Consider the following 21,298-nt stretch of genomic DNA (forward strand, 5'->3'; position numbering starts at 1 on the left):
AAAGGATTTTTTAGTCAAAGCATCTTTCGCTCTAATGCGTTTAAAATTTATGTTTCCACGAAAATCTAATGGTCAGTTAGGTTTGGGGTAAAGTCTATCAAGCGGTTCGAGGGGCGGATGTCAAGGAATGTTTCATAAAAAACTTCCGAGTTAGATTATAGAATTAACAAACGGTCCTTGATATAAAACAACTGACGATACCGTACAACAGTTTACCAGAATCTAATTGTAATATATTTATTACTTTCCATGTTGCAAAGAGCTTCAAGAAACTACTTAAATCTTGCTGTAAACGGTATTCTGTTGATTCATAAATCGATGGGCCAAATGGCCTCCTTCTGTGCATTGAGTTCATGTAAAAGGAAGTGGTTTCTTGATTTATGCCCAACTTTGTTTCACGAAAACACTTCCAGCCTATCTGCCAGAAAAGTGATTACAGTATTTAGTGAGGGGATTTATTGTTAGAGTTCTTGGATCAGGCTTCATTTAACTGCACATTGGGCATTAAAAGTACCCCAGCTAAAGGGGAGGTTCGGTGGGGAGAGTGGGGGCGGGAGAGGGGGGCATGAGGTCCACTTACCGGAGTGAGTGGTGACACGGGTCCAAATGAAATATCCAGTGCACACCCAAATTGGGCTCTGAAACAGGAAGAGGCTGAAGAGTCTATCCTTACGGGTGGCGAGGTGAGGGACAGATGCTACTTGTTACATATGGAGCAATGTACTGGTTGGTATCTGTGAGTCGTTCAGATGGTTCACTGAATTTTGGCAATATCACATTCTAGGGTACAGTGTGTTTTCTCACCCTTGTTGCATGTATCAAAAAATCATTTTGTTATTTTACAGAAATTTCATTGAGGATACGTATGTAAGTAACACTTTTATTGATGGGAAGTGCAAAATCTGTTGCTTGTGCTTCAAACAGGATCTACAGTGGGTGTGAACTCACTTATTCATAAAGTGCTCGAAAGGCTGCTGTGTCTGTGATTATTAACAGAAATGAGTACTGTAGAAGATTATTCAGACAGCGATGAAGCAGAAGACTATCTCCTTAAGGGGAAGATTTAGAAATGATGGTTATGCTGGCTTTACCAATACATACTGACACTTCTGTTTTTTAAAGAAAAGGTTTTATTTGCCTGGTTCCTCAGTGTTTCTGAGTTGTGTTTAATAAAAGTCTCATGCAACATGACCATAGCAACTGGATAAACGTGAAAGCTGTACTCTGCAGTAATACCTAGATTAATGAATTCAGGAATAATCAATAGTTCCAGCTCAATATAGATTATGTGCAACCTTGCTCAGAGGAGTCTAATGTTAGAAAATTACTGAAGTGTCCAACAGGCAGAAGTACTGTAAAACAGCAGCCTCCACAGTGGTTTCCTTTGATCCTAAGGAATGAAAGGACAGGAGGATCAGCTCAGGCCTAAATGAGATTACGGATGGTTCAGGAGCTTATCTGGTCTAATGCTAACTAGTGTGGCTTTGCTCATCCAAGGGTTTTTGCAGCAGACACTCTTTATCATGTATCATCATTCTGCTTCACAGTGGCAGACACTAATCCCTCCTTCAGCCTCATCCAGTTAACAGCTTCTGGGCGAACTGGGCTGAGTGCAAACGGTGCTCTCCTCCTGGGTGTAGGATGTACCTGATGTCGATTCACACCCAAGTGTGTTTGATGTGGGAAGGCAAGATAATAGGAAACTTTAACCCTTTCCTGTTCAAATAACCCAAGAGCAAGCTGGCACAGACTGATCATTCTACATGGCCTGAGGTGTGAAGGTTCCAGCCAACTACACGCAAATATAGACGATTTTAATCCCTCAGTTGTAGGTGATCTTCATCACTTGAACTTTGCAGTAGGCCAACAATGGAAATGCGGGCATGAGAGCAAGATGGGGGAATTGAAATGGCAGGTGACAGAAAGGTCAAGTTCATGCTTGGGGACTGAGCGGAGCTGTTCAGCCAAGTGGTCACCCAGTCTGTGTTTAGTCTCCCCTGTGTAGAGGAGACCGCATTAAGAGCAGCAAGTACAATAGACCAAATTGGAGGAAGCGCAAGTGAAACCCAATGCAAACGAGAGGAACAGCATATTGTCTTCCAGTTAGGCACTTTACAGCCTTTGTGACTTCAGTTTTAACAACTTCAGACCCATGAACCCTCTCCTCCGTTTTGAGCATTTTCCCCCCAACCATTCCCCCCACAGTGCCAGCTTGTAACTTGTTCTTATGTTTTGCTTTCAAGGAGCACCGACCCTTGTTCTGCTATTAACACATTCCGCTCTCTGACCTTTAGCTCATTATTGGCACCTTCCTTGGTCTTTAACACTATCATTAACATTCCTTTTGTCCTGTGACCTCTTTGTCACATCTTTCCCGAGCTCCCACCTGCCCCTCACCGTGTTTCACTCCACCTCCTCTACGATATAAAATCGCTCACATTTCTACCTCTCTTCAGCTGTAAAGAAGAGGCGTGTAGATCTGAAACATTGACGGAAATTTATGTTTCTCGGGCGGGCGGGCATCTGACCCGAAATCGCGTCAAATCATGCGAGAAGGCATCAGGCGCGTGTCCCAGCATCATCGCGCCCTGGTGCAAGGTTTCAGTCAGTGGGCATGCGTGCAAGTCGGAAGTGCACCCTCCAACAATCAATAAGCCAATTTAAATTAATTAAACAGCGATTGACTGGCATTTCACATTGCCCGTCTGCTTTTACGGTTGGCGGGTGGGTGGGCCGATTGGCAAAGAGGCCTTTATATTTGAGTTGCCACCTCGATTCAGGGCAGGATGAAAGTCAGGCCTCAAATCAAATTGACAAATGTGTCTGGGGACTGAGGCCTGTGTAGGATTGCGCTGTTTAGACAGTTGTGGCAAAGATGTTCTGCTGATATTGATATGTTACAGGGCAGTGGAGACAGCTCCGCACTGTCCCCCTTGGGGAGCACGTTGGAAGGGTCCACCTGCAGGCTCCCTTTCCTCAGTGCCCGTCCTCCCCAGCAGAGCTCAGCTTTTCACCCAGCATTTCATGCTGGATGACCGCTGATTATCCAGCCAGCTTAATATCCCGTTAACAACACACTCTCAGGCGAAAGCAGGTTTCACAGACACTCTCGCCTGCCCGTGCCAACCTGGAGCATGCCCTGAGTGTCAAGTTCAGGCATCTCTTTCTCTCTCCACAGCTGCTGCCAGACCTGATGAGTTTTCCCAGCATTTTGTTTTTAGTTCCAGATTTCCAGCATCCCAAAATTTGTTTGGCTGCCGATGAACTGTTTTATTTATCAGTAGTTAATAACTAGGGTAGAAATGCAGGATCCTCTGGCAAAATGTAATTCTTTTTGTTTGATAGAATAACAAAACTAGTCAATTAGAACATCTTCATTGGTGGGTCTGCATGAATTGGCCATAAGATTGTAATGGTTTCATTGGATTTATTTATCCTGTCTTGCGTCAGAATTGGCATGTATTGTTAACCAGTGTTCTGTGTTGTTCCAAGCTGCGAGCTTGGTTCCCCTTGTGGGAGAGACAAAGACCAAGGGGCATAAGCTCAGAGTAAGGGTCACTCAATTAAGACAGAGAAGAGGAGGAATTTCTTCTCTGAGAGTGACAAGTCACAATTCATGGGTCCAGTTGTGTAATGGAGCGACACTAGTGAGTGACACTGACAACTTGAGCTGGCTATCTGTGTACCGGATGGGTGTTATCACCGTGGCTGTCTGTGTGTCGGATGGGTGTCATCACCGTGGTTATCTCTGCTGGATGGGTGTCATCACTGTGGTTATCTGTGTTGGATGAGTGTCATTGCCTTGGCTGCCTGCATGCCAGCTTTATAAGCGTGATTAATGAGTGGCCATGACCCAGGAGTCTATTGAAGCATGAAGAGTGCAAGAACGTGACAGCAGTGTGAGGCACCAGGTGGCTTGATGTGTCAGGACTTGGCACATTTATTTTATGCGATCAGTGAGCTGCTAGAACTAGAGGTGTTGTGATTAAAGGATGTGGGTAGAGCGCGGACCTGAAACTGCCCTTCTGATCACAATTGCTGCAGAGTGCAGACACTGATAGGATATCAATACAAGTGCCAATGCTGTGAGGTGGTCAAATGTGAAATGGAGGCAGCGAGGTTTCATAGTCCAGGCTTATGCTGCACCAACTTTACCACAGTTTAAAAACCTATTGGCCATCACATACTGGTGGAAAAATTCACTCCCCTCATGACATGTGTCCGAGACGAATTCATTGTATTCGCAAAGTGTCTCCTTATCTGCCTTATCTCCCAGTAATGTCATTGGAGGCGGGCCTTTATATTGGGGCTGCAATGCAATTTGCCTGCTTCCGTATCTGGGCAAGAATCTGACTTCATAGGGCCTACTGTGTGGGCGGGCCTATCTCCCTCATGAACCAGCATGAATATAGGATGGGAGGGCACCCCCACAACGGAGATGGGATCACAGGGTCAGGAAAATTCCCAACTCCCAATTGCCTCAAAATCCAGCCCAACAAATCTCTACCGGCATCATAGATCACACCCCTCCCCATCCTTACTCGATCTTTTCTCTATTACCCCTCCGCAGCTTCACAAGAGCCATCATGTTCCATGGAGTTATTGATCATCCCTGTCTGTATTCATCTGCAAATCTTCAATTCCTTCCTGAACTGGCCCAATAAATGTCATCTGAGTTGGGTGGTGGTTTGGGGACACTCACAATGCTAAAATATACATCAAATATCATCAATTTGAGTATGTTTAATTTGGGTCTGATGAGGCTACCCATTACTATCAAGTGACCAAATATTTTGGAAGTGAAAAACAATTAATTATAATTTGGCATAAATTAATATTATTAACGTGCAAGTTTCTCCTAAATTTCTGGGGAAATGTTTAAGAAATTAAAAGTTAATTGACTATTATTCTCCCTGTTTGATTTCTCTAAAGGTTTCAGTGTTGTTGGAGTTATCACTCGGTGTTTTTCAATTAGAGTAGAAAGCGATTATTCCTGTTCTGATTCTAGTCAAACACAAATCATTGAAGGGTGACAGGAACAAGTTGCGAAGTCTGCTGAGAAAGCGTGTGGGATCCGTGTGGCTTTATACATAGAGGCACCAAGTGTAAAAGCAAAAAGGTTAGAGAAACCATTGATAAACCATTAGCTCGGCATCAGTTTCAGTCCAGTCTGAGCACTGCATTGTTTCGGAAGGTTGTGATAGCCTTGGAGAGGATGCAAAGGAGACTGATATGAAGGAGGGACGCTTTGCTCCTCTGCATGTGAAATGTTGCAGAGCCGTGACCCATACCAGTAGGTGGGTGACCATGGAGGGGAGAGAGCCCTGGCTGCACCTGCCTTGGCTGCGAGCGTGGACTTCTCGCATGGAATCCTGTATTAGTGGCACATAGCCTTCTGTTTTAAAGCCCCCCCCCCCCCCCCCCGCCACCCCACTTCAGCGGCACGGTGGCACAGTGGTTAGCACTGTTGCCTCACAGCGCCAGGGACCCGGGTTCAATTCCGGCTTCGGGTGACTGTCTGTGTGGAGTTTGCACATTGTCCCCGTGTCTGCGTGGGTTTCCTCCGGGTGCTCCGGTTTCCTCCCACACTCCAAAGATGTGCAGGATAGGTTGATTGGCCATGCTAAATCGCCCCTTAGTCAGGGGGATTAGCAGGGTAAATATGCAGCGTTACGGGGATAGAGCCTGGGTGGAATTGTTGTCGGTGCAGACTCGATGGGCCGAATGGCCTCCCTCTGCACTGTAGGGATACTATGATGATTCGGGGGACTGCTGCAGGGTGAGAGGTGGGGCACTCCGGTGGGCTGGTAGACCCCTCTTTGACAGGGGGGGTGAGGGTGCTACTCCACTCCTGACAAACCACAGAAGGCTACTTAGGTTTGCAAAGCAGCCGCCCACCTCTGTGGTATGTGCAACTGATCCATTTCCAAGGCCCCTTCAAGCCTGCTATTTTTGTCGGAAAAGTCCAGCCTGATGATTCTGTTTTGGAACTGGGCTGAAATTAAGATGTAACAGAGAAGGTAAAGAAGTACATCAAAGTAGTTAACAAGTTTTGGAACAGTGACATTTTTTGAATTGTGTGGAGGAAAAAAACAATTCAGTGTATTTAGTCCTTGCACTTGGTTCTGCGAGGCATAAAATGTTTCCCAGTGAAAATGACCCCAAAGTACAGATTAGCTGGTGTTTATGTACAACTGCTGACAGGAATAGTTAAATAAACCCTGCTCTTTACATCAACACTGTTCCCGGCAAGAACTTGTGTCCATCGCATTGGCTGCCTGACTGGAACAAAAACCATTGCGTCGACTTCTTCACGTAGGACACCTCAGTTGCGTGTGACGGGAAAAGAGTCTTGTTCCATGGTACAGTGGGTGAGGTCCTCTTTGAACATGTGTTGAGATGAGGGAACGGTTTGCCAGGATTCCTACTCGTGATCACAAACAGGTGATAATAGAAGAATATAACACTGGACCGGTTTTTGGATCTGACTTCAGTGTGATTGTCCCTAACATTACGTGGTCTGTCAACATTGGCTTATAGAGAGCTGCCATTCAGGCAAAGTAACCAGAGAGCTGCCAATAGACATACCTCTATGGCCCCCAGCATTACCAACGAGAGGGAGGGAAGTGGAAGCTAATTCAGAAAATCAAATTCAGGTAATAAAGTTGCGTATCTCTCGATTGGTGTTGGAACAAAAATAATTTAGGAAAATTATGAACACAAGTTAGCACAACGTTTATAATGCTGTGGCAGGTCTAGATAATGAAAGTTGTTCCTTCCCCCCCCCCCTCCCCCAAAAGAAACAAATAACACCAGGTGTCTGAAGTGTAAGCTATTGTTTATAATTGATCAGAAATGTGCCTTTTTCAATAAGAAGGCTGCAGACAATCGATTGGTAATTATAAAAGCTTGTTTGTCAATTTGTCTGTTTGTGTTGGATGGCAGCTTTCTCTCTTTAACAACATTGAAAGTGTGGCTGCCAAAATATACCCACTTAGGGGGCTCACACTGTGGAGTAGGCAAACTGCCCACTATTTCATTGAAATCACTGGATTGAATTCAGTCCCGACAGTAATGTGCAGTGGCAGTTGAAGTTTCTGAGCAGAGGGAACCACTCTTTCTGAATGTGTCTAGCCTCAGAGGTTCCCAGCAGTTTTTGAAGGTCGCCCTGATGGGTAGCAAATCACATTATGCCGTATTCATATATCTCAGCTGCGACTCTACAACATTGTTTATGGAATTTAATAACTCAAATGCAATAACACTGTGTGAGCGTTAATGCAGAGTCCCAATTGACTTGACCAGAAGATAAATGGAGAGGAGAAATAGTGGCACATTTCTACAGGTTGTTTTTAATAAGCATGTTATTTAGTTTATCAGCCTGCTGCTATAATATGTTCCAACCTACTCTTCCAGACAGATTTGTTAATGTCTCCTTTTCCACAGCAACATTGATTCCCTGCAGACATATCGGTATTAAAACTCTGGAAACTTGCAACTTCAGAATTAGATTAAGTAGCAGAAACACTACTCTTGAAATAGGAGAAAATTGAGTGTGTTATTGAATTCATGCCACTTTGCCTCAAAATGAGATATAGTATTATATAGTGGCACCGTTTCCTTATAACAGGCGGCCGAACGTAGCTCATGGTTGTTTTTGAATTTGATTGGTGAACAGTCACACACGAGAGGACGTTGGAGTTAGTCCTGTTCCGATTGTTATTTTGTTAAGATAATCTAATGGTGAGGTTTTGTTGCTCTTGTACATTTGGCTTTTAGCTTCAGTTGACATTCAGAGGAATGTCAATGTCACTCGCCTCCAGTGATGTGCTAAGCAGTGAAAAGCGTTGAATCTTATTTCAAAAGTTGAACATCATTAAGTTTTGACTTTTTAAAACATATATTTGTAACGTAACTCGGAGAAAGTATGTGTTTTTTTCCCCCTCCCCGGATTGTTTTTATACACATGAACACAGAAGATATTTGCTTTAATTATTGCTACGCAGGCTAATGCAAGTCAAGCACGTTGAGGAAATGATGTAGTTTAATTGATATTGAAGTACACCTTTGTTCATTTTAATTCTCTTTAGTACAGCAGTAACATTTCTATAGACAATTTACAAACGTAATGTTTCCAGGTGTTCCTTATTGGTGTTTTGGGGAAGATTATTTTCGTCACAATGAGATGCAGTAAAGTGCACAAATGGAATAAATGAGGGTTTTGTAAAGCAAATGATGCCATTGCACTTCAGATGTGCACAGAGAACATCTTTTCCAGCACTCTTGCGGAAGTGATGATGCCACTTTCCAAGTTTTAATTTATTTTTATTGAAACTGTGTTAAGATGTTAGCTGTTCTGTGGGCTTGACAGGTCCTGAGAGATCAGGATTCCTTTCCCCACATAGATTTTCCATTTTTGCCAAGGTTCGGGAAAACACGGCGACAAGGTGGCACAATAGTTAGCACTGCTGCCTCGCAGCACCAGGGACCTGGGTTCGATTCTGGCCTTGGGTGACTGTGCGGAGTTTCCACATTCTCCCCGTGTCTGAGTGGATTTCCTCCGGGTGTTCTGGTTTCCTCCCACAATCCAAAGATGTACAAGTTAGGTGGATTGGCCATGCTAAATTGCCCCTTTGTGTCCCAAGATGTGTAGGTTAGGGAGATTAGCAGGGTAAATACGTGGGTTACGGAGTTGGAGCCTGGATAAAAAGGTGGGTCGAAGCAGAATCGATGGGCTGAATGGCCTCCTTCTGCACTGCAGGGATTCTATGATTCAATGGTCTCGCTGGTCTCCCAAGCTGCATCCTGTATGAACTCGCAGCTGCTTCAATTCTCTGCCAGCGCGGTAATGAAACAACAGTTCACAAGGGTCGTGGAGTTAACAAAGTCAGGTTCTCAATTGAATAAATGCCACATTGAGAAGCTCTTTTTCTGCACTCTCACCTGGCTTGGGTGGGATTTTCTGACCGTTCCTGCTGGTGGGATCGTCCAGTCCCGCCGACAGTGGCGGGGCCGGAAGATTCCGCCGCTGGCTAATGTCACTGCCAGGGGGGGGAGCAGAAAATCTCGCCTGGTATCACCCTCTGTACTGAGAACCGTTTCCTTGGTTTGCTTCTATTATTTGGTTCCATTGAATGGACCTGTGCATAGCAAGGTGCAATGATCAATTTCAAATCTAAGTGCGACACAGCCGGAATATCATACAGGACACATATTTCATTGAAACAACCCTCTGTGGCATTTCTTCATTTCTGACGATTTCCATCTGATGTACTGGACTTGTTAAACATTGTCTTCTGGCATAACTTTCAGGAGGCATCACAACAGTTAGTGATTATGGAAATGCCATGGCACTGCCAGTTGTGTGCAGGCCAAGAATTGGGCTATTACTTCTGCCCCCTTGCCAGTAAAACATCCATGCATTATAAGTGGGAGAGTTTTCTCTGAAATATGTATTAGCTGTCACAGTGGATCATGTACTGCTGTTTACCATGAAAGCAATGTATGAGAACACAATGCAATCAAAGAACAATCTCAAAGAAAACAACATATCAGCAGGTGGGTGAAACAAATGTATGAGTGATCCTGGAGTACAGACCTCAGAGCTGCATCAAATAGAAGTCATATTATGTATTTAAATATATCCTTAAATGTGGACGGTTTTATTTAATCCAAGGATTTGGAAGGCAGCATACTGTGTATTCAATGCAATGTTGTGTTTAAAAAAATTATCTGGCAATTCATATTGGGAGATAGCGGCGTAATGGTTTTGTCACTGGACTAGTAATACAGAGACTGAGGGTAATACTCTGGGGACCCAGGTTTGAAATGGTGGATGGTGAAATGGTGAAATTTGAATTCAGTAAAATTCTGAAATCAAATGTCTAATGATGATCATGAAACCATTGTCGATTGTCGTAAAAACCCATCACCAATGTTTGAAATCTGCGATCCTTGCCTGGTCTGGCCTACATGTGACTCCAGACCCACTCTTAAAATGTCCTCTGAAATGGCCTAACAAGGACAATTAAAGATAGACAATAAATGCTGCCCCAGTCAGTTACGCCCACATGCCCTGAATGAATAAAGCAAACCAACTCCAAACCCACACAGCGGGCCTGATATTACCATCAAGTTGTGCCCGTTTTTGGGCGCGAAAACTTCGTGAAATCGGGCGTGAGGCGAGTAGCAATCTGCGCCCGCCTCCGCGCCTGTTCCTACTTTACCAATGGCCGAAAATGGACGCCATCGGGACTGCGCCCAAAATGGGCGTGACGTCAATTTAAATGTATTTGCATGCATTTAAATTGACTTAATGGGCTGCACACCCAAACTTACCGGCACTTTCCCCCTTTACCACCACGTTCGCCCATCCAGATTCGGCGTGAAACAGACATTGTCCACAAAGGTCCGATTCGGGCGTTCCAACTTCTGAAGAGGTAAGTTCAGAACTTCTGGTGGCTCTCTGACTCAGATCGGTGGTTGTGACGGGGGGGGAGGGAGGCAGGTCAGATGGATCTCTGGTGGGGGGGGGATGCAGGGGCGGGGGGGGCCTACTGCCACTCTGCGTGTGATCAGTAGGGAGGGGGAAGGGGCAGGGGGCCGCGATCGGTCTGGGTGGTGGGGGAGGAGGTGGAGGAATAAGGGGGTCAGTTATGTGGTGGGGGTGGGGCAATATCTGTGGGGGCCAGGGGGAGGTATTATCTGGCCCGGGAGCGATGTGGCAAAGGAGGGTTTTTCTCATTTTTGTTTACTGCACATGCGCAGTTGAAGGCTCCAATCGGAGCTCCAGTGTTTTGGGCGCGTTAAACCCCACCCACAGGCATTTGCAGTGCGATTCAGAATCACTGATATTTTTTTCAGGCAGAGTGTGCATGGGGGCACCTGAGAATGGGTCTAAAAGTCGGATCCGAAACACTCCCAGTTTCAAGTCCGCCCAGCACTTAGAATCAAAATGGTAAAATAGGGCCCATAGACTATAGGGCTCGAAAACTTAACCCCTTGATTGCATTGCAGTCTTATTTTCACCCATGATATATTATGCTAAAACAAGACCTTAAAGTTTATAGGAATTATGCAAATGGTTATTATTTGGTGTCCCTTTCTCAATAAGGAATAGGGATCTTGTTTGGTGCATGAGCTGAATGTGCTCTATGGTGTAACTGGGGGGTTAGGGAGAGAAATGGTAGTGCAGTGATAATGTCACCAGGCTAGGCTAATGCTCTGGTTCAAATCCTACCATGGCAACTGATAGAATTTAAGTTCAATTACTAAATTCAAAATTGAAAAGCTGGTTTGAGTAATGGTGGCCATGACATCTATCATCGATTGTTGTAAAAATCCATCTGGTTCACTGATGTCCTTTAGGGACTTCTGCCATTCTTACCTGGTTCTGCCTAGACATGACTCCAGACCTAATGTGGTCGATTCTTAACTGCCCTGTGAAATGGCCGAGCAGACCATTCAGTTCAAGGGCAATTAGGGTTGGGGAACAAATGCTGGCCTTGCCAGTGACACCCACATCTCATGAAAGAATAAAAGCAATATATTCCACACTGCAACTGAAGGTATTTATAATACACACAATAGGGCCGTGACGAGACGCAAGTCTCCACAATGAAATAGAGTCACAATGTCTACTCCATGAACAAATTTGTTTCAGTTTTTAATGTTATGGTGTACTTTTTGGAGTAAGAAGTCTAACAACACCAGGTTAAAGTCCAACAGGTTTATTTGGTAGCAAAAGCCACTAGCTTTCGGAACAGGCTGTCCCTTCGTCAGGTGGGTGGGAGTTCTGATCACAAACAGGGCACAAAAACACAAACTCAATTTACATGAATAATGATTGGAATGTGAGTCTTTACATCTAATCAAGTTTTAAAGGTACAGACAATGTGAGTGCTTTTTGGAAGCATGACAACTGTCTCTAAATTCAAGATCACGGTACGGTTATAAGGTAAAATCTGTCTTAATTTCTTGTTTAGAGAGTGAGCATTTAAGCAACTCTCCCAGCAATAAATGATTCAGAGTTGAGCATGTAATAGGAAACTCTCAGTCACTTAAACATAGACCCAAAGGGGCTTTGTAGGTAGGTTTGCTGTGAGATGCAACTTTTAATGTGGTTACATCTTAGTATATATTTTAATGGGGGTTCATTAGTGCACTCGGAATACACAACGGTTTAAAATAAAATCTTAATATAGAGACGTCCTGTGAAATCTGATTGCAAAGTATTCAGCTAACTGAAATTTATACAGTTGGTGCCTCTAGAAGCTGTTTTATTTCAAATTGTATTCATTTAACAGCATATTTCAAACAGCATTCAAAGTAACTGCTTGAACGTCATCACTTATCCCTTTGAGTTCAATTTTACAATCTCTGCTATTCTCGTTTGTCCACCACCTGAAAGTTTGACGATTACTTTCTGAGTGTCGTCCTCTAGGCTAGACTCGACTGCCTTTTGTCACTGCCTCTTGCCTTCACAGCAGGGGCTGCTGCTTCTCCTCAGTGGATCAGTTCTTGATTGCAGCTGATAACGCGATTCGAGGAGGGAAATGGAACAATGAACCTTAAAGGAACAGAGGATTTGCAAGCAAAGCCCTGGTCAATGAAAACCAGGGGAAAGCTGACGAGTAAAAATGAGGTAGAATGTTGGGGAAAATAAAATGTGCATTTTTTAAAAAAACAAATCATGGACTCCCCATCAATTGTTGAAGGTGAAATTACAATGCAAACTTTGCACTCCTATGCAGGTTTCAACATCTTTTTTTTCCCCGTTCATGTCTCCAGGAGTATGCACAAGCGCTCAGTCCAACTCCTCCAGCAGCCTGGTGTGCCTTCACACAGCCTACCTGTCCCATTAGTTGCCAAAGAGCGCCACCTAGCGATCGCCAGCGCTCTCTGGAGGAACTTTTTCCCTTTTGTGAAGAGCCAAAGACTGTCGCAGACTCCCTCTTCACAGATAGCCGACATCGCTGCAGGTCAGTGAGATCCTCCTTTCAGTTCTCGGCTGCCCGCACCGAAGGATTCCTGTCCCTGCCCAGCACTCTGCAACAGAGGACGCACCAATGGCAGCAGTTTCCTGGAGGAAATCCTCCCAGTTTGGGCCTCAGCTGTGTTCATTGTACTGTCCACATTGTACCTGCAAACACAACTTCTGTAACGAGGGGACAAGAACTTTTCTGTCACTGTAAATAATTGATTAGATTGACTTGGAATAGTGTCAGTTGTGAACCTTCTGCTCTGGGTGTGATACTTAGCTTGACCTGCACACACATGTTTGTTAGTCTGCAAAAAATACAACAAATCCTCTTTAACATGAGATCCAATTATGTTATGTTGTAAATATAATTCATATGCGAATGATTATAAAAGCACTATGTTTTTGAATGCTGTGTACAGTTCTGGTCACCCTATGAGACAAAGGATATTATTAAACTAGAAAGAGTGCAGAAAAGATTTACTAGGATGCGACCGGGACTTGATGGTTTGAGTTATAAGGAGAGGCTGGATAGACAGGGACTTTTTTCCCTGGAGCATAGGAGGCTGAGGGGTGATCTTATAGAGGTCTATAAAATAATGAGGGGCACAGATCAGCTAGATAGTCAATATCTTTTCCCAAAGGTAGGGGAGTCTAAAACTAGAGGGCATAGGTTTAAGGTGAGAGGGGAGAGATACAAAAGTGTCCAGAGGGGCAATTTTTTCACACACAGGGTGGTGAGTGTCTGGAATGAGCTGCAAGAGGCAGTAGTAGAGGCGGGTAAAATTTTGTCTTTTAAAAAGCATTCAGACAGTTACATGGGTGAGATGGATATAGAGAGATATGGGCCAAATGTGGGCAATTGGGATTAGCTTAGTGGTAAAAACAGGGCAGCATGGACAAGTTGGGCCAAAGAGCCTGTTTCCGTGTTGTAAACCTCTATGACTCTATGGATGGCAATTATCGCTCAAGTCAAACTCAATCTGAAGGACTGATGCAATTTCTCCATTGTTATAACTCCAAGTTATTGATTATTTTCAGTGTGTGCAAAGTTTCCTTGACAAAATGTTAATCTAGTTAGTCAAGGAATCTGGTTAGTAGCCAGTGGGCAGAGCAGATAGCACCTTCACCACCCCCCTCCCGCCAGTTCATAACATTTCACAGTTTAACATACCCCATTGGATGGGTGTTGCTGGCTGTCCAGCATTTATTGTCCATCCCTATTTGCCCTTGGAGGGCAGTTGAGAGTCAACCACATTGCTGTGGCTCTAGAGTCACATGTAGGCCAGACCAGGTAAGGACGGCAGGTTTCCTTTCCTAAAGGACATTAGTGAACCACATGCATTTTTCCAACAATGGCCATGGTCATCGGTAGATTCGTAATTCCAGATAGTTTTTATTGAAGTCAAATTCCATCATCTGCCGTGGCGGGATTCAAACCTGGGTCCCCAGAACATTAGCTGAGTTTTTGGACTTTATATCACAGTGCTGAAACTAGGATTTGCGCAAGGAGGCTGTAGAGACTTTCGAGGGGAAATAATGTGAAAGTGCAGAACCAGCCTTGAAGGGTGGGAGGGAGGGGTTGGGGGGGGGGAGGTCACGTGGGTGGTGATATAGGGGCAACATGGGTGGGTAGGGTCAGGTCTGGTGTAGTCTGGGAGTCTGGCACAGGATGCGGTTATCACATGTGCAGTACAGAGTGGGCTGGTTGTTTTGTCTTGGAGAGTATTGGCTATGCTAAATTGCCCCTTAGTATCTCAAGTGTAGGTTAGGGGGATTAGTCATGGGACCTGTGCGGGATTACGGGGATAAGGAGGGGGAGAGGGCCTGGGTAAAATGCTGTGTCAGAGAGTCAGTGCAAACTTGATGGACCGAATGGTCTCTTCTGCAGTGTAGTGATTCCATGAATTTAAAGGGCTGGAGCTGTGACACAAGCATTTGCCAGTATAGGATGTGAAAGCTGAACCCTAACCATAGTGTGTAGGCAATGTCTCTTACGTGAATAGATATTAATGAGATTTTTAATAAAACAAAATGCATTATGTATTCCAGGTTTTACGCTTCTGGCAATGGATTTGCCTAGCACAGCAACATCAGACCTCCAGCCGCAGCCTCTCATAACCATGGTGCAGTTATTTGGCTGGGATGACATGGTACACCCTCAGCTAGTCTGTAGATACCTCAGCCATCTAATTGAAAACAGGTATAACATTTTGATTTTTGTTTCTCGTGGTTCGGACTCCGGGAATGGTCCTGGGCTTGTCAAAATTGCAACCTCCAGCTGCAAGGCAACTCCTTATTTTCACAATCAGAGTCCAAGACAGGATCCAGAGCCTGAAACTTCAGATAGCACTGTTTAAATACATAAAGTGGCCAAGGATTTGCCGCGAGATGTTCTGGAAGCTTTAACCACAACTACATTTTAGTTTTAAAAGCAAATTACTGCGGATGCTGGAATCTGAAACCAAAAGAGGAAATGCTGGAAAATCTCAGCAGGTCTGACAGCATCTGTAAGGAGAGAAAAGAGCTGACGTTTCAAGTCCAGACGACCCTTTGCCTCGAAACGTCAGCTCTTTTCTCTCCTTCCAGATGCTGCCAAACCTGCTGAGATTTTCCTTTATTTTACTTTTGGTGTTCAAGTTCCATTTCGGTATTCTTCATTACGGGGATAATCCTATGAACAACTACAACACTTATTATATGTTGTGGCTTTAACATCATAAAAGTCTCTAGATGCATCACAAAAGCTCTCTGAAGCAAAATTTGACACAGAACCTCACGAGGTGATTTTGTGGCCAATAGCTAACTACTTGTTACGTGGATAAGAGTACCTTAAAGGACAGAGAGGTGGAGGGTTTTTGAATGGGAATTCCAGAGCTTAGGTCCTAGACATATTAAGGCACAGCCACCACTGATGTTTTAGGCGAGGTGATGGCCGAGTGGTATTATCACTAGACCATAAATCCAGAAACTCAGCTAATGTTCTGAGGACCCAGGTTCGAATCCCGTCACAGCAGATGATGGAATTGAATTCAATAAAAAAAAAATCTGGATTTAAGAATCTACTGATAACCATGAAACTATTGTCAATTGTCAGGAAACCCCGTCCAGTTCACTAATGCCCTTTAGGGAAGGAAATCTGCCATCCTTACCTGGTCTGGCCTACATGTGACTCCAGAGCCACAGCAATGTGGTTGGCTCTCAATAGCCCTCAAGCAATTAGGGATGGGCAATAAATGCTGGCCGGCCTGTGACACCTATATCCCATTGAATGAATAAAGAAAAAATTAACACTGGGGATGCTGGAAAGCATAGCAAGAAGTCTCACAACACTAGGTTAAAGTCCAACAGGTTTATTTGGTAGCACAAGCTTTTGGAGTGTCACTCCTTCTTCAGGCTTCTTCTCACCTGAAAAAGGTGCGACGCTCCGAAAGCTTGTGCTACCAAATAAACCTGTTGGACTTTAACCTGGTGTTGTGAGACTTCTTACTGTGCTTACCCCAGTCCAATGCCAGCATCTCCACATCGATGCTGGAAAGGTCAGAATTAGATGAGCATAGCAGGCATCTCGGAAAACTACGCAACTGGAAGAGATTGAGCTGTGGCCTGACCAGGAGCCATGTAGACCAGAGAGTACAGGAGTGATAGGTGAATGGAGCTTAATCCAATCGAAGACACAGGCAGCAGAGTTCGGGAGAAGCTTAAGTTTACAGAGGGCTGTGTGTGAGAGGCTAGCCGGGAATATTTGGAATAGTCAAGTGGAGAGGTGACAAAAGTGTGAATGAGGGTTTCAGCAGCAGAGGAGCTGAGGCAGGGGTAGAGTTGGGTGATGTTAGAGATGTAAAATTAGGCCATTTTTGTGATGATGCAGATATGAGGTCGGAAGCTCATCGCTAGCTCAACCATTAAATCAAAAATAAAACTTGATTTTATGAAGAACAGTGATTATTTAATGCGTCTTTAATTAAATAACAATAGGAATAAGAACCATTCTATCCAGAGTTTCAGGGCAAGGAGTCCACACCAGTCTGTCAATATTTGCTATCTGCCCTTCCACACTATATGTTGTTGCAAATATCTAGTTTATGGTCATGTGTTTTAGTATACAACTTTTGGTTTTGGGCATTAAAGTTTAACTATAAAGAGCTGGGAGGAAGACCTAATTTAAAACTGGTAAACACCTGATGTGAATGTAACGTAAACAAGCTGGGAGATTATTATTCCTAAAAGGTCAGAATGAAAGAGATAGAACTGTGTACAAACTGAAATATTGTACAACCTGACTGGAAACAGAAACTGAAAATGGGACCAGAAAAGGGAAACATTGAAAGGAAACTGACCTTCCCCATTTCTCAGGAAACAAAATCTGAACCGGAGATTTGGTAACTAAAACAGCTGGGCAGACTGAAACTGCTTGAGGCGGTATAAATGGATGCTGAATCATCCAGGTAATAGTTGTAGCTTAGAACTGGTGTGTGCAGTTTACAGCTCAATGAGAGAAAATAACCAGAGCAAATGACAATTAGATAGACCTGCTCTGTAAGCAGAGTAATAAGCTAACTTTGTCATTCACTGTGTGACATGCAGATGACACTTAGGGCCCAATTTTACCATCGCGTTGCGCCCATTTTCGGGTGCGAAAACTTGGTAAAGCCGGGCGTGAGGCGAGCAGCACGATCCGCGCCCACCTCCACACCAGTTCCCCCTTTACCAAGGCCCAAAAATAGCCGCGATCGGGACCGCGCCGGCCATGTAAATGTATTTGCATCCATTTAAATTTACTTAATGGGCTGCACGCCCGACATTACTGGCACTTCTCCCTTTACCGCCACATTCGTCCATCCAGAATCGGCGCAAAACAGACATGCTCTACAAAAGTCCGATTTGGGGGCTGCAGCTAGTGAGGAGGTAAGTGCCGAGCGTCTGAAGGCTCGGTGCTTGAGATCGGTGGGAGGGGGGAGGCGCGGGGGTCCAAATCACAGCTCTATAATTAACTTATATTGACCTTTTGGTTATCTATTATTCATCTCATAGGCGATCTGGTCACATGACCATTTTCTTGAAATAGTACCACAAATAATATCCCAGAGAAACCAAGTTCTTAAAAGAACTATCATCCCAACACAAAGTGTGGGCTTTTCCCCGCAAAAGCACATATGGCAAATTTACTATAGCAATATATCACAATATTGACAAAGTATCAAACACCAGACTAAAACTGAAAGATAGAAGCGTCAAATGTAACAATTGTAAAGCTGCTTATAATCATACAATGGTAGTCATGATGTGGAGATGCCGGCGTTGGACTGGGGTAAACACAGTAAGAAGTTTAACAACACCAGGTTAAAGTCCAACAGGTTTATTTGGTAGCAAAAGCCACACAAGCTTTCGAGGCTCTGAGCCCCTTCTTCACCTGAAGAAGGGGCTCAGAGCCTCGAAAGCTTGTGTGGCTTTTGCTACCAAATAAACCTGTTGGACTTTAACCTGGTGTTGTTAAACTTCTTACTATAATCATACAATACAGACGGTGGCCAATTAGTCCATTGTGCCTTTGATAGAGCTTCTCAATTCACCTCATTCTGTAGCACTGCAAATAACCAATTCTCTTTTGAAAGTTACTATTGAATCTGCTTCCACCACCCATTCAGGCAGTGCACTTCAGATCATAACAACTCAGTGTTCGAAAAATGTCTCCTCATTCCCCCTCTGTCTCGTTCTTTTGCCAATCTGTGTCCTCTGGTTACTCACTCTCATTCCAGTGGATACAGTTTCTCACTTCCGCTGCAAAACTTTTCAGAAAATTCAATACTCCTATTAAATCTCACAAGCTCCCCTGCTCCAAGGAGAACAGTCCCAGTTTCTCTAGCTTCTCCACATAACTGAAGTCCCTCATCCTTATTGTAGAGTTCAAGTAAAATTCCTCTGCACCCTCCCCATAGCCTTGACATCCTTACTAAATTCTCTTCAAATCCAGATGCTTGTTTCCTCTTCCTTTCAGTGGTGTTGCCTCTTTGTAAGTTTCTCCAGCCTCACGTTCCTCTCGGGACCCTGCTGCCTCCTGGCATTTGATGTCTCTCCGCCCTACCCATTTTCCATTTCTCCATCAATGGAATGGATAAACATTCAGCAGGCTCGGGGCCAGTCCCTGGACCTCTCTCTCTCTCCGACACACTCCGTTTCTCTACTTTGTCCTTAAGGGTCACTTGTTCTAATTTACCCACGAAGGTTCGGTATCTGTTCTTTTTTTTTCAGTCTTGGAAACACCTTGGGGCCTGTTTTATATTAAAAGTACCGTGTGAGTGCAGGTTGTTATAAGAATGTGCAAGTAATCAATAAAACATTATTTTTGTAAGAATTGAAACTCATTCTAAAGTCCAGTTTGACAAGTGTACAGAATCCAAAGTCAGAATGTCCTTTTCTCTTCGGCAAATCGCCATGGTGATCGCAACATCCTAATCACTTGAAACAACCAAAATTGCACAACTACCTCACACTGTGTGATGTATCAAATAATTCTGTTCGAGCCCAGACCATTCAACATCTAGTCTTGTCATACTGATGCCTTTATTTTGCTTTTGTAGTTCATGACATTGATTACAGCTTTCAGTTGTGTTGCTCTTGGAAGCACGCAGGATCTCAGCTGGTTGCCTTGGAGTTGCTATCAAAATGCACCCATTCCCTTTCTTTTAAAATTTGCAAAACTAAATCTTTAAACAAAATTCTTCTCATTTGGTTGTCTTGAAACATACTTTTTTTTAAAACATCTACATCTATAACTTTTAAAAACAAAAGATTGCTCTGAAATTGTACCTCAGCATTTGAAAAATTAACATGGGATTTTGTTTCTAATCACAGAATTGTTATAGCACTGAAGGAGGCCATTCGGCCCATCATGTCTACGTTGGCTCACTGAATGACCATTTCACGAATTCCATTCTCCTGTCTTCCTCCCCATAATCCTGAAGATTGTTTGTTTTCAAATAATCATCTTATTCCCTCTTGAATGCTTCGATTGAACCTGCCTCCGCCACACTCTCAGACAGTACGTGCCAGTCCCTAACCATACGCTGTGTGAAAATGCTTTTTCTCACATCAGTTTAGCTTCTTTTACAAGTTACCTTAAATATGTGCCCTCTGGTTCTTGATCCTTCTACAAATGGGAACAGTTTTCCCTATCTACCCTGTCCAGGCCCCTCATGATTTTGAACACTTTCTATTCTCTGCCTTCTTTTCTGCAACCTCTCCAATCGATCTTCATAACTGAAGTTTCTCATCCCTGGAATCATTCTCGTAAATCTTTTCTGCACTTTATCCAATGCCTTCACGTTGTTGCTAAAATGCGGTGCCCAGAACTCCAGCCGAGGTCTAACTAGAGTCTTATACAAGCTCAACATAACCTCTGCTTTTTGTACTCTATGCTCCTATTAATAAAGCCTCGGAGACTGTATGCTTTAACTGCTCTCTCAACCTGCAGTTGAGGGACTGCCACCTTTAATGACTTATGTACATATATACCCATGTCCCTCTGCTCCTCCACTGCCTTTAGAGTAGTGCCCTTTGTTTCATAGTGCCGCTTCATCTTCTTCCTACCAAAATGTGTTACCTCATCTGTCACCAGTCTGCCCATTCCACCATCTTGTCCCTGTTCTTCACTGTCCTCACCGTTTACAATGCTTCTAAGTTTTGGTAATCTGTTGATAAGACCTGTAAACCATCAAATGATGATTTAAAACTGCATTTTATGGCTCGCATGGGTCTTCAAACCTATTCTCCAGAATGCAGATATACAGCACAGTATTTGGATTTTATAACTGAGCTTCATTTCTGTCCAAAGCAATTTCTGAAACATTATGAAGGGACCAATACATTGTAGATGTCCAACTGTTCCTTGATTTTCTTCCTCCTCAGTTCTGTAGTGGATGCTCTGACGAGTCAAGGATGCAGCTCATACCAAACTTCTTCAGTTCATTCTTGGTTTCGCTGTGTTTTGCAACAGCATATGAACCAGCCTGTTGGCGTTATAGAGAAACTGGACTCCACCCATAGAACTGGTAAGAAATAAACATGGAATCATTTGAGTTGCTTAAAGATAGGGGAATGTTAATAGGAAAAATTGTTACCTTAACCGAGGAGCGAATTTACTTAAAGTAAAGTTTATTTATTAGTCACAAGTAAGGCTTACATTAACATTGCAATGAGGTTACTGTGAAATTCCCCTAGTCGCCACATTCCGGCGCCTGTTCGGGTCAATGCACCTAACCAGCACGTCTTTCAGAATGTGGGAGCAAACCGGAGCACCCGGAGGAAACCCACGCAGAC

The 21,298-nt window shown here is 43.9% G+C and overlaps 1 protein-coding gene across 3 annotated transcripts in view; it reads left to right on the top strand.

Moving 5' to 3' along the window:
• The window catches only part of mms22l (MMS22-like, DNA repair protein), a 152,044-nt gene that overhangs the window by 92,980 nt on the left and 37,766 nt on the right, over window positions 1-21,298 (top strand). For all 3 annotated transcript variants that reach the window (XM_078212634.1, XM_078212636.1, XM_078212635.1), the window contains 3 exons: window positions 12,790-12,980; window positions 15,032-15,182; window positions 20,888-21,030. In XM_078212634.1, coding sequence (XP_078068760.1) covers window positions 12,790-12,980; window positions 15,032-15,182; window positions 20,888-21,030 — 485 coding nt within the window. The remainder of the gene's footprint in view (window positions 1-12,789; window positions 12,981-15,031; window positions 15,183-20,887; window positions 21,031-21,298) is intronic.

This window comes from Mustelus asterias, chromosome 5 (assembly GCF_964213995.1).
Source record: "Mustelus asterias chromosome 5, sMusAst1.hap1.1, whole genome shotgun sequence".
In the NCBI taxonomy this organism is placed as follows: domain Eukaryota; kingdom Metazoa; phylum Chordata; class Chondrichthyes; order Carcharhiniformes; family Triakidae; genus Mustelus; species Mustelus asterias.